This window comes from Brachycentrus maculatus, unplaced genomic scaffold (assembly GCF_059751285.1).
Source record: "Brachycentrus maculatus isolate JH-2025_06_01 unplaced genomic scaffold, ASM5975128v1 h1tg000056l, whole genome shotgun sequence".
NCBI classification, from domain to species: domain Eukaryota; kingdom Metazoa; phylum Arthropoda; class Insecta; order Trichoptera; family Brachycentridae; genus Brachycentrus; species Brachycentrus maculatus.
Genome location: NW_028280810.1, coordinates 1,315,004 through 1,330,237, shown reverse-complemented (window position 1 = coordinate 1,330,237; position 15,234 = coordinate 1,315,004). Strand labels below are relative to the sequence as shown.

Genomic DNA, 15,234 nt, shown 5'->3' with positions numbered 1-15,234 from the left:
ATTACTCAGAATTAAAAATGAAATTCTAATCACACGTGAATGCAGCATGATTCGTTTTGTTTTCTAAAATTTCAAAGACAAAAGTGAAAATTTGGGAACTCGATGAATTCTCCAGTTTGGTTTTGGTTGTTTGAAAAACGCGAGTTGATAGTTGACTTTTGTTAGTTGTCTAAATAATTGTTTTTTGCATCTTCTAACCGCTATCCGTCCCAATGGTGCATATGGCACTGCATTGTATAGAAACAGCGATTTCTTGATCGATAAACCAACGAAGGAATGTGATCAACTCCGGGTTTTAGGTACTAGTCCAGGGTTATATGTGATTGAAAAATCACTAATATTTATTTTGTCTCGCCTAAGAATCGAGCTCGAGACCACCAGCACGATAGCCTGATACGCTAACCACTACGAAGTACAATGTCCGATAAACGATGTATGATAGATGTTCGAATGGTGATATAAGGAAAGAATGCATGATTGAGATAAGTATTATCGATAAAATTAATAAAGGTGTATTGAAATGATTTAGGCATGTGAATCGAATAATTGAAAGAAAAAAAAACAAACTCAAAAGAGGAATGTAGATGGTAAGAAGCAGAGGAAAACCGAGCAAAACTTGACATGGCCAGGTATTTCAAACCTTTGAATGTGGTCAGGTCAAGAGTCGGAATAATCAGCGGCATGTATGAGAATCTTCTCATGGATTTGGAAGAAGCGAAGATTGTTTGCAAAAACAGAGTGGTGTGGCGGTCTATTCTCTCAGCCTACCCCTGCGAGAAGCAGTGTGATGTTTATTTTATACATATATATGATCAAACTGCTTGGAAATTTTTCTATAAGTTTATCCGTCAACATTGTTTCTCTATGGTCTCTATTTTTCGTCCTAGACTTAAAAAGGACTCAGAAACTCAATGATTGAATTTCTAAATAATATTTTAATAATAAATAATACAATTGAACCTTTTGAGAGATAAGTAATATCGATATTGTATTGTAGTAACTAAAGTTGTAGATAATTAAATTTAAAAAAAGGTTGAAAACGGTTACAGCAAATGATATTACAGGGTTGGAGTCTAGAAAATATAAATATAGACTATTAAAGATTTTAATAAAAAAAAATATTTAATTAATGCGACATAAAAAAAAATAGTACGTAATACAAGATACAATTTTATAACGATTCCTTAAACGATTTTGAATGGAGATTAAAGAAAATGACCGACCAATGTAATTTATTAAATGTACACCTACATAAATTATATGAAATTTGCAAAAATACATTTTAATTTTCAGTATAATTTAATTCTTATTCGAAATTAATTCATTCGCGGTAATCAAAATACATTTTATTTAATAAATTTAAATAATTTCTGGGAAAGGTTTAAGTTAAAAATTATAAAATGCTCCATCCTCACTATTGCGAATCTAAAGTTAAAAACGTATTCACAATTTTAAATTTTGCCTTTTTTTATTTTTGTTATGCCTAAGTTATTTTAACCCCCTAAGACAGTTTTGATTTATTTCCACTATTTAATTGATGCTTAATACTAAAAAGAGATTTTCATTCTTTAATTTTTTTGGAAGATTTAAATCCTTCTAAAAACAAAACTGGTATTTGAAAAAAGTTTTTTTCGAAATAAATATATGGTTTTGAACAGAAAAGAGTTGTTGAAAGGTAAGGAGCTGAAAAAATATGTATTTTAAAAAACATTTAAAAATTTCAAAGTAAATATATTTTTAACCGGGTGTGAAATGACGTGCGGTTCTCAGCGCAGCCGAACGCTTAATGGTTTATATTATTGAGAGTAAGGTCTTAAATGAATTATTCTACTTATCACATATTGTACACATAGATTTACATTTTTTCAAACTCTGATTTACATTTTTTTTTCATTTTGAATTATTGTAGGTACTTAATCTCAAATACTTTTTTAATTAACTATATGTTTTAACTATGTTTATTCTTATTTACAACATTTTGAGTGTGTCCAAATACTTGTTCACAAATCTGGATTATCTCCAATTGTAGGAGTTTTTTTTTCATATTAATAAAATAAAAATACTAATAAAAGTGTTTCTGCTCAATAAAAAGCTTCTTTTCATCTCACCAATAGATGTCTCTAGTGAAGTTCTAGTGATGCAAGAACAGTGTTTCAAAATTGGTTTATATTCATATATAGAATTTGAGTAGTGTGGTCGTCAATAATGGGTAGAATTGGTGAATGTTACACGTGTGTAAAGTGATCACTTAAACAAGCCTATGACGGTCGTCAGCCCTGTATATGCCCAGACTTCCATATTCTTCTTCATCTTTGATGAGATGTCAAAAAAAAATATATATATATATATTTATATATATATATATATATATATATATATATATATATATATATATATATATATATATATATATATATATATATATATATATATATATATATATATATATATATATATATATATATATATATATATATATATATATATATATATATATATATATATATATATATATATATATATATATATATATATATATATATATATATATATATATATATATATAATATATATATATATATATATATATATATATATATATATATATATATATATATATATAATATTTATATATTTATTTATTTATTTATATATTTTTGTAAAGATAAAAACTTATTTGTTTTTATTATTTAAAAAAATACTTCAATTTCATTATTAGAAATAGGAAACTATTTGTGGTAGAGTGGTTCGAACCAAGAAACTCTGACTCAAGAGCCCGCGACAACAACCACGGGACCACAACCCGAAATATTCTTTTATTCATATTTTATAAAAAAAAATACTTTGTTTAAATTGCAAAAAATCTCTACGGCTGAGTAAATAGAGAATTATAAATATTAATTTCCAATATTATTATATAACTTTTTATTAATAACACAAAGATATTTCAGTTAAAGCCTAGACTCTCAGCGTCTTAACATTATTAATAACATCCAATCTACGATTTGAAATTCAATTAATTTAGATATTAAACAAAATCTTCAACTCTTTGTTTTTCCGAACAATATAGTTTTACTTTTGTTTGTATTATATTAACAGAAATGAGAAAACAATGATACGGATGGGAAAGAGATAAAGGTATTAATATTGTTTGCGTATTAAAATCCCTGGGCCTTAGAATTGAACAAATATAATTATGGTAATACATATTATCAAGGAGGAAGAGAAATATTCCTAACTTTCTTTTAAGTAGTACAAATTGTTTGCGTAGTCAAAGTCATCCCTATATATACACATATATATATATATATATATATATATATATATATATATATATATATATATATATATATATATATATATATATATATATATATATATATATATATATATATATATATATATATATATATATATATATATATATATATATATATATATATATATATATATATATATATATATATATATATATATATATATATATATATATATATATATATATATATATATATATACATATATATATATATATATATATATATATATATATATATATATATATATATATATATATATATATATAATATATATATATATTATATATATATATATATATATATATTTATATATATATATATATATATATATATATACACATATATATATATGTATATATATATATATATATATATATATATATATATATATATATATATATATATATATATATATATATATATATATATATATATATATATATATATAGTAGTCGTACAGGAGAAAGTGACCAACTAACAAAACGTAAAATGTTCAGGAGGGCCATTTAAGTCACTTTTGCTTGGCACGAAAATAAACATCAATGCAGTTTGTCATTTTTAATGAGTCAATATATTATACTTCCAAGTTTAAAATCCTTTGGGATCTTTTTCAGGGGTAATATTAAGCTAGTAAGATATCAAACAGTCAATAATCAAGTTTATGTAAAAAATGCACTTGGTCAGTTTCTCCTGTATGACTACGATATAAATACATAAATTGTTCGAATGGTGATATTAGGAAAGAATGCAAAGGTGAGAAAAACATTATCGATAAAATTGAGATGAGATGGTTTGGACATGTGAAACGAATGAATGAGGAAAGAACAGTATAATAAATTCACAAAGTGAAATGTGGTTGGTTAGAGAAGCACAGGAAGACCGAGAAAAACTAGGCATTTTTAAGTATTTCAAATGCTTGCAAATGGTCCGGTCATCAGGAGTCAGAATACTCGGCGGGTATGTATAAGGAGATGCATGAATGTGTAAATTGTTTTCAAATACAGAGTGGCGTGGCGTTCTATTTGGTCTGCCTATCCCTGCGGGGAAGCGGTGTTAAGGTTAGTTGGTTCAATTATAAGTAATGTTTAGTTTAGTGCGTGTTGCTGTTACGTTCAACAGATGGCGCTGCCATTGCGGTAAGACACTGTTTTACTAAAAAACATTTTTTCCCTGTTTTATTTTTATTTATATAATATAGATAAAAACATGCTCGTATTCAAATACAACGATGTGTATATTTTGTTTCCAGTTTTGTTTATTTTGCTGTATAATGTCGAGTTCATATATCTAGCTGAAGTAAACTAAAGGTTAAACTTTATTTATGATAGGGTTTAATGACATGCGCCTACTTTTTCATCTGATATATCCTCATTTTATGACTTAAATTTACTTCCTGGTCGGTCGCATAAATACGTAACATCCTTCAGGGCTGGTATGATAAAGCGGCTTACATTAGTGTACATTAATTAAAGGTTAATTTAAAACTTTTTATTTCTTACTTCCTTGGCATTTGAGAACTGTAATATGCTAAGGTAATATGACTTTGGTTTATAATAAATGTGCAGGGCTTTTTTTCATGTAACGCGGTGAAATTCGTTTTTTTTTCATAAAAAGCTTTTTGAGTTCCATGATTTTTTCGTTTTAAAAAAGCGTTTCAAAAAAGTTCGTTTTATTAAAATTATTTTTACATAATTTCTATCCTCACAATGCAAAGATTTTATTTAAAATTATATTTAATGTAAAAAAACCCACTCCCCAGAGAAAAAATATATATGTGAACATAAATAAAATATTTTTACTACACAGTTAACATTTTTGTAATACCATCCCAAGTTTTCAATAATTTGTTTTAATTTTTTAAAACTAACTAACTCACTTATTAACACGTCGCCCCCTCTCAGAGGTAGGCAGAGAGAATAGAATCCCACACCGTTCTGTATTCGCAAACATTCTTCGCCTTCTCCATAATTTGACCAATAATTTTATTCCCAAATTTTTGGAGATCTGTGTACAAGCATTTGGATACACTCAAAATCTTGTGAATGTATTATACACTATTAATGAAACAGTACCTAAGTTTTGATTCCCTGTCCGGCTCCGTAGATCAACACGCTCGGCTACCGTATTAGAGGTCCCGGGTTCGATTTCCAGGGGGGGGGGTCAAATAAATATAGGTGATTTTTTCACTCTAATATTTGTTTTACAATTTGTTTACAATTTTACCTTGGACTGGTACCTGAAGCGGAGGGGTGATCACCTTTCCTTTATGTGTTAAAGAGGGTTTGTAAATGAAAAAGTTTTGATTAATGCACATACAAACATGTCACCAAATTTAAATTGTTTATTAAAATAAGAGGAGATAAGGTACCGTAGAACGGGGCTACTTGAACTTTGATGAGTTACTTGAGCCCAGTACGAAAAAAGAGATTTAAATCTGTCTAAGATAATGAACGTATCGTGACAATAAGTGTCACCTGTCAGGGAAACAATGAATCATGTCAATACGTTCATTATTATAGACCAAATACAGATCTAATTTTTTTTTGTACTGGGCTCAAGTAACACATCAAAGTTCCAGTAGCACATCGTGATCTACGGTACCAATAATTTTAGATTTCCCTTTCTATCTCATCCTATTTAATTGATAAATGACTTCCTGTTTGGGAGTTGGATTATCGATATTTAATTAGCATTCAAGGTATAAAATGTCGCCTTTTATAATGCATAATTCATCCTTACTAAGGCTAAGGAAAATGATTACACCGATTTTTCAGTAATGGTATACTCGTATTCCTTTGAGGATTTATTTTCCCTAATGAATTGTTACAACAGCATATTATATTACATGCCCTCGATAGATTTATTTATACATTATATTTAAAAAATCTTTTTACATAAAAAAAAGACATTTATTTATAAATGAGTAAAAAAAGCAAGACTTGAATGAAACAAAATTAAATTAACTTAAAAATGGTGATATAATCAAATAATGCAAGGTTAAGATAATCACTTTCGATAATATTAAGGGGGTATTCGCTAACACAGAATTCATTCCACCATTCATTCCATTCAGTGGTTGTCAATCACGGGTAGAATTGGTGAATGTTATGTTCACGTGTAAAGTGATTACATAAACCAGCCTATGACGGTCGAAAGCCCAGTAAAAGCCCAGACTCCTATATTTTGATGTCAAAAAAAAAAATACAAAAAAGTCATTTAACGGAGTTATTTTTTTCTTGTTGTATCGTCGTATCCACGGATCTTTTATTTATAGTAGTTTCTTATACTACTGCTGCAGTAAAATAAAATATCTGCTCTTCGTACCATATTTGTTTAAAGTTACGCAAACCATGTTGATAATATGACGCCCATGTTTACTTTTTTATTGCGTAAATGATTAAAATAAACCAGATCTGGCAACATTAAAGTCTTCGTCAGTTCATAATCATTGGATGTATACGGTTTTGTGCGAGAATCATAGAAAAATGACTCAAGAGTCATCATTCTTTTTTTATGATTGAATTCAGCAATGTATTAACAACGAATCAGGCATTTATGGACCTATTCTACATATATATATATATTTAAAATATTATTATTCTTCTTCTTTTTATAGATCCTCAGAATCTGTTTGTGCCTCCGCATGTCGCTCTTGGGATGTTGACTCCCAGCTATCTCTCCACCTTTTTGGAGGTCTGCCTGGGGGTCTGCGTCTTTCAGGGTTTCCTTGAAGGGCGATACGTGGAAGTCTGTATTCTGACATTCTGTTTATATGCTCATTCCAGTATCGCCTTCGTTGTCGTCCCCTCCTCACTATATCTTCCGTCTTACACATGCTCCAGATATCGGTATTTCTTACGCGGTCTCGCAATGTATAAAAAAAATTCAGTTTTACAAAAATTCATTAAAAAACAAAAATTTGATCCTCAAACCGTGGATACCATAAATTAAAAATCATAATTTTTCGTGTAAATTAATGACGTTCAGGACCCATGTACCAATAGTAAGTCCGCCTCCGTAGTGTAATGGTCAGCACGCTCAGCTACCATTCTGGAGTTTCCGGGTTCGATTCTCAGGGTGGGTAAAATAAATATAAGTGAATTTTTCACTCTAATATTTTTTCAATATTACCCTGGACTGGTACCTGAAGCGGATGGCTGATTACCTTTTCTTCATGTACTAACTATCAAGGTAACACTGCGTTTATATGATGCAGTGCTATATGCACCATTGAGGTGCGAATAAGGGTTTGAAGAAGTTATAACAGTTGGTTGGTAAAGGTTTTGTTTATTTCTCATATATTTACACAAACAGTACATAAAAATTTTTAAATAAAAAAACTAGTTCTAAATAAAAGAAAAACATTTTGAATGGATTATACGTTTTACTGTTAAATATATACAAGTATGTACATGATTTAGACTTTTATAAGCCATTACCTTTTTCTATTAATACTGACAATCTATTTATTAAAAACAATGCATGTAGTAATAAGTAATAAGAAATGGAATGTTCTCTCGGTAAATTGACATTAAATCGGATGAAAGCAAGATATGCTTTTTTGTGACCAAACGTTTTATTATATTCTTTAATAAATAATCGTTATCGTCTAGAACAATAGTCTAAATATGGTATTTAGTTTAAGAAATTTTTATTTTTTCATGTTTGAATGATTTTACCTAAGCGGAATATATTTATTAAAAACATTTGTTACCCATTTTCAATTTAAAAATTCAACACGACACGAATCAATATTAAATTGAGAAATGTGAAATTGAAATGTACAGAAGATTTTCTGATCAAATTCGAAATAAATCTGCTGGACACGTATGTAAAAACTTGGGTGTTGAAACTTGGCATAATATTATTTATTTATTTTTACATGTATTGTACATAGAAAAAAAAATACTCGGTGATTAAAACAAGAAGATAACTTGAAAAATTAAATTGTTATCTTTTAATGCTGTATTTTGAATTTAATATAGTAAAGACATTTTTTATAATATTTTATAGTTTTGTAATTTATTTTAGTTACCTCGTTATTTTTAGATATCATATTATGTTGAATTTCGCGCGTACATTACTGACAGATCTCTGTGCGCTCTAGCGGTAGATTTCGGAAGTATTTTCCGTCCAGTATGACGTCAGTGTTACCAAACAAGCGTCGGGTCGGGAGTGTGCCGCGTGTGATAAAAGTCCAGTGTTTTGTTATTCCAATGAGCCATGCAGAATTATAATACAAATATGGATTCCGACTACACGGATTTGTATTCACAGTACACCAAAATGCATTCGAACAACGTAGAAATGGATTCCAACAACAGCGTTCTGCATTATCAATCGAACGACATGAAACCGATGCCACTCCAACCTGACTTACAAACAAATTCTATCGAACCAAATTACAGCAATATCCCATTAAAAACCGAGAGTGCAATGCCTACTCGGAGTTCTCCCGACATGTCCGCCGATTTATCGTTGTGTTATGAAAATGAAATGTCAAATGTGTTAACTCAAAATAACGCACAACTCATCGCTAGCGAATTGCAACCTAAACGAGAGATCAGCAGCATGGAAGTCGAAACACCAGCCAGTGTTATCGAGAATCAAAGCGAACAATCGAAATCGGGAGATGTGTCAGAATCGGAAAAAGGTTATTCCGGCGAAATTCCCGCCAGTTCTATGAAAGTCGAAGATAATCGAGAATCTACGGAATCTAAACCCTCTTCCCCGGATAAAAATGAAGAAACAAAGCAGAGCGAGATTGTACCGAGCGAGAAAGAGACAGAGAGCGCGGTACCGAAAGAGACGGAAAAGAAGGACGTATGTCGAGTTTGTATGAACTCGGGCGTATTGATTTCGATATTCAACAGCGAAGACACAGTAAAAATGTACGAAAAGGTGATGTCTTGCGCAGCCGTGGAAGTCAGTCTTGATGATGGCCTACCCGAATTCATATGTGAACCTTGCGCCGGTGACTTAGATACCGCGTATAAATTCAAAACAAGATGCGAGCGATCGGATTTGGAATTTAGAGAAAAATTAGGCTTAAAAAAGAAAACGATCGTCAAAACAGAATTCGTACTTATAGATTGCGATAACGAGCCCGTAGTTTCGGATGATAATAAAAAATACAAAGAATCAGACTTCTCCGACCCGGATTCGGACGATCCTTCGTATGGGTCGAAAAAGAGAAAAAAGAGGAAGAGCAAAAAGCTGTCGACGAAGCTCAAAAAGAAAGGTAAAAAGAAAAAAAACAAAGTACCCGTGGCTTCGAACGACTCCGACGACGACGTTATTCTCGTATCCAAGCGACCGCCTAAGAGGGGCAGCATTTTAGGCAAATACCCTTGCACGTACTGCGAGAAAACGTTCCCGTACCCGAGCATACTCAAGCTGCACCTCGTGACGCATACGAAAGAAAAGACGCACAAGTGTTCAGTATGTACGCAAGCCTTCATGTACTCCAAAGACTTGTACGCTCACTACAAGGACGCGCATCCCACGGAGTACGGCAAGGTGGACAGCAAACCGTACGCCTGCCGCTCGTGCGATAAGGTCTTCGGTCAGCTGAAGAATCTGAAGGTACACGAGGCGGTTCATGTTAGAGAAAAGAAGTACAAGTGCGATGTGTGCTCCCAGGGGTTTACAAATATGACGAATCTAAACATGCACAAGAAGCAGGAACATCCCGGCCTCAACAAGCCCTTCCGCTGCAAGATATGCGACAAGCGCTTCAAGCAGCAGCACTCCATGGAGCGCCACGTGGACAACCACAAGCAGCACGCCGTCATCTCGCGGGTGGTGGAAGAAAAGAAGCCCACATCCACCAAGGATTTGTTCAAGAGCATAGCTCCCGTGACCACGACCTACTGGTCGGACTCCTTCTCGGACTAACGGTTCGCGTGTTTTCTCGTTAGTCAAATTCATCATTATTTCAAAAATTTCTAGTGTAAATAGATTCTTCGATGTGATCGTGTGATAAAAGTTTGTGAATAATGAAATTTGTACATAAAATATGAGCCTTCAAAAATGAGCAAGGCGACACCTCTGCAATAAGTAACTGTCAAAAGTTGTCGATAGGGGTGGAAGTTAATACATTTGTGCTGTTTTTTTTCTTCAAATTCATGTATATTTTTATATATTAAGCTGTAATATATTATTTTTAATATGCGGATGTATAAGTTTGGAACACCCTTCCATTTTTTTGACATCAGCCATAGTTTATTTGTTAGCGTTTGAATTATTTTATTATTATTAATTTAAAAGTTTTATAAACTTTTCTGTGCTTTTCTAGTAATTAATTGTATTTTAATACTTGTTTCTGATGTCTAAATTTAATTCACCATCACTTCATTCGTAAGGGTAAATCAGTTTCCATTAAAATTTAATATTTTTTAATGCACAGCTAATAAAGTCTAAATAATATTTTCTAAGGTGTGTTTGACAGGTACATTTGGGGAGATTTCAGAATATTTCCATAGATATATCTGTAGATGGTTCGTTGTTATAATGTTCAATAATCTTATATTTACTTCCTAAAATTTGGCAACAAAATATTTGTTAAAAAAAACAGTATTTTTTTTACAATTCTTTTCTGTATGACTTTTAAATTTCCCTGGTTTGCCCTGTGAATTATTTTCATTCTGTATTATTTTATTTCCGATTTTTTTCAAGTTTTTTTCCAACTTTTGGCAGTGTTCCTCACAGGCATTGTTTGGGCAAATCTGATTTCAAATTGTTTTCTTGAATTAGAATATATTTTTGTATAAAATTTAGTCATTCTAAGTTTGCCATTGTGTTCATCACCCTTTCACGCCAAAATGTATGTTTCAATTTTCAAAACTTATATGATAAAAAGGCAAAGTTTGTTTAGTAATACTATTTTTATTTGAATTCAAGTATCTGTGCCTGTAATAGAAAGACTTGTTATCTGAGAGTCGTCTTATATTAGCAGATTCACTTTTTGCAACATTTTCTGCAAACGTAACCCTCGTTTACCGAAGAAAGCTATTAAAAAAATCCTATAAATTATTTATATAAGCGAACTGTGTTCATTTAACACTTGCAAATGTACATAAAATAAAAACAAATATTATTTTTTTAGAGTATTAAATCTGTAAGATCTTTACTGCAATAAATATATTTTTATTTAAAACTAAGTAAAAAAGTGAAAAATTTATATTTATAGAGACTATTCCTAGATTTTAATGATCAAAGTCTTAATAACAAAGATAATACAAATACAATGATTGCTTATGGTGGAGACTGACCGGAGCATTTCGTCGTAACATCGCTCGCGGCGAGCATCAGCGAGCATCCGAAACTGTTTGATGGAGCGTTCGGCTCGCTGTACTGACTATACGAATGCTCGCATCGTAACTTGTTACGTTACGACGAAATGGCTCCGGTCAGTCTTCACCCTTATATTTAAGTTTGTGAATATTTTCCAATTGGTACAGAATGCCGTACTTTTGTTTATACTAGATTAAATAAACATTAAGTAATTATAATCTCATAATAAAAGAAGTCAATCACTGAGCTTTGTGCACTTTTTTTATATGCTTTTTAATATTGTTTATAAAAATATTTTAATGCAATAAGCTTGAATAATGGGTGCCGAATTTGGCCATATCTATCAGTTCTATATTGAGTATTATTGAATATAATGTTAAACTCTGTAACAATTATTGTCATTTCTATCACAAATAAGAGTTTTATACATTTTTTATCTGCAACATTTAGTTAACTTTGCAAATCGGCATTTATATATATTTTTTAAATTTTTTTTTAATTTGAAATAGTATTTTAATTTATTTTTGCTTACAAGTGAAGAAATACCATGAAAGTTTTTCTGTGTTTCCATTTTATTTCAATGATTGGAATTACAAAGAATTCAAAAAGTATTTTTACCTTCGAAAACCCATGTTTTTGCAGATATTTTTTTTTGTGATTAAAAAGACAATAATGAAATCTTCCAATTACTATTAATTCAAATTCCTGACACGGACTTGGTATCTAAATATGACAATGTTTTGGAAGTTTGTTTTTATGTTTAATTATTTTCACAGTTCCATGGATTTTTAGTGTAATTGATGTCATTTTGTCAAAACAAATACTTTTGTTTTTGTTATCATATATTAAAATTAAATATCTGAAGTCAGTAATACAGAGATAAATATGCAGATATAAGTACAAGCAATATTTCAAAAATTTAAAAACTAACTCACTTCAGTCAGGTGTTTTTTTATGCCTGCGGATCGCTGGCGACGGGATTCGATAATTATGTACATATAGTTAAGACCTTAACAAAAAGAGTGGTACATAATATTCATATAAAAACATTAAATATGTACTTCCTTCTATTCTGACTTCGAAATGAGGCCGGCACAGAAGGTAAAAATACCCTTCCCGCACTTAAGCATCAATCGACCAAAGGGGTAAAAATACATCTCCCGTCCATGGTGTGTTTAGAGTCTTTGAATTATGAGTGTGAATGCAACATTATCACCCTTTGTTATTACTCCTGAAATGGAAAAATGACTAAATATTATTATTTTTTTGTACTTGCTATTTACAATTGTGTATATAAATAAACACACACACATATATATATATATATATATATATATATATATATATATATATATATATATATATATAAATATATATAAATTTGTTTATGTTTTATTCTTTTTTGATATTGTTTTAGTTTGAAACGTAGATACATCGCTAACTCCTTTCAACAACGTCATAAATAAAATAACTTGATTTTTCAGGAGATCGTTTTTAAAGTTTAAAAATATAATTAATTATATTAAAAATAAATATCAAGCCACTTATTTAACTTTTTACTGTGCAACTGATCTTTTTATGTTAAACCTGAATGTTTTTTCTCCATTTAAAAATATTTAGTATATTTAAAAAAATAATACAAACAATACCTTTTCTTCAAAATTCAAAAACAACACTTTATACCCTGTAGCGGGTAAATATTAAGTTAAAAATATGCCTCTTTTGCTGGGATATAGAACATTTTCTGGACATTCTGAAAATATGAACAACTAAAAATTTACAATTTTTGATATATGATGTTGTTGAAAGGAGTGAGCGACATATGATTAAGTCGTCCTCATATATGTGTATACATATATTAGCATAACGTGAAATGTTTCATAGGAAGTGTGTAAATCGTAAGTTTTAGTGAAAGAAGATAATTATTTATGTGTTATCTCTCAATATATTTTATTTTTTATGTGAATTTTTATTATTAAGATTGGTCTTTTGTTTCACCCATGATATCTTATATGTTAAATTTACATCTGTACCAACAAGCAACTGTATCAGGAAATATGCAATTATTAAAAATTATATTTGTTGTACTATCTGAAATTGTATTATTCGGTTATGGATTAACAGGGGTGTATTTTTGTTTTTGATTAAATTTATTTTTAAATTTAACTAATTTCATTTTTAAATTTGAAAATGATCATTTGATAATTTAGTTGAGTAGTCCACTTGCAAACCACATTATGTTAAAAAATTAAGGTTTTTTAGCCAATGGCGGCTATCGGCAGAAGATTTAATCTTACCGATTTGAGCTTTTTTTTTAGAGATTTTAGAAAGTAAAATGTCGATTGGCTTAGCAAGTTTTGCAAGAGTTTTAATTTTTAAATTCCATTTTATTCCTAACTTAACGAGTTTTGGCAGATTATGTCAAATATAGACGTTTTTATTTTAATTTTTCTACCGATTGGAGCCATTAGCTAAAAAAACTAAATTTTTCTAACCTAAAGTGGTTTGCGAGTGAACTACTCAGTTGACTTTCTAATTTTTAGCAATTCAGATATTTAACGAAAAACTAACTTCATATATTAATCATCTTATAACACGAAAATTAACGCATTAAAAATGCTATTATTTAAAAAAATATATACCTCTACCTGACGATAAAGAAATTATAGGACCATGCGGTGCCATCAAGTTACTGTTCATCACAATTTTTTTCCATTGCAATGTTTTTGTTATACTTTGAACTGCAGATTTTTCATAATTTTCTGCTCATAGTGATTATGATTATATGTACACAAACAATTTCAATGTAAATTAATAAAATATATTTTTATTACTTCAGCTGTTTTTTCTAATTATTCCCCTATCGATAGCCTAAAAATAAACCATTTTGTTTGTAGCAAACCCTCGGTACCTATAACGCATTGTTTGTGGGCGTTTTTTTCATCAGCCCCGACCCTAACTATACTATACTCAGTCTGCTGCCCGACCCTCAGTATACTAATCACAAGTAACAGCAAACCTGATTCCTATCTATACAACGCTTTTAGGGGTATCTCGCGCTCTACCGAAAGTAAGCAAATAGAATACTTATAAGCGTCTCCTGCTCTCTACTAACAGTATGTAAGAGACGCTTTTAAGCGTTTCCCGCAACAATATGTTAAAAAGAGTTGTAACTCCCAATCGTAATATTTTAAGACTGTTAAAGTATGATTGGTATTCTGGTTTCTTATTCTAACTAACTATTTTGATATTTTTTTTTATTTAAGTCATTTTTTTAGACCAGTTTCATTATGTTTGCTAAATATTCATCTTTAAGTTAGTCTTACGTATAAAGGAGAGTGTTCTCATATTAACTTTTCTTCTGTAGATTTTATAAATAGATGCCAATGTGTGATTCTTAGTTTAAACAAAGATTATTTTGTTACAACTTGATGAACAACAGCAAACAACTTTAAAAACATAACAGTTGTGATAATGTATGAAATATAGAAGAATGAGTTGATTTCTGTCAATATTTAGGAAGGATAATACATAATATGAAAGCAAAATCTCCCATTTTGTTTTATTATCTGTTTTTATTATTATGATAATTATTTATTTGTTTACTATCAAATGTTCT

The 15,234-nt window shown here is 29.9% G+C and overlaps 1 protein-coding gene across 1 annotated transcript; it reads left to right on the top strand.

The window, feature by feature from the left end:
- The first annotated feature begins 8,443 nt into the window (after positions 1-8,443).
- Positions 8,444-14,448, top strand: LOC148311795 (uncharacterized). Its single transcript, XM_088278344.1, has one exon. The coding sequence runs from the start codon at positions 8,544-8,546 to the stop codon at positions 10,215-10,217; it is 1,674 nt and encodes a 557-aa protein (XP_088134470.1). The 5' UTR covers positions 8,444-8,543; the 3' UTR covers positions 10,218-14,448.
- The last annotated feature ends 786 nt before the right edge of the window (positions 14,449-15,234 follow it).

What these genes read in the sequence shown, in the direction of transcription:
- LOC148311795 (XM_088278344.1), top strand. Translation starts at nt 8,544, where the DNA reads ATGCAGAATTATAATACAAATATGGATTCCGACTACACGGATTTGTAT.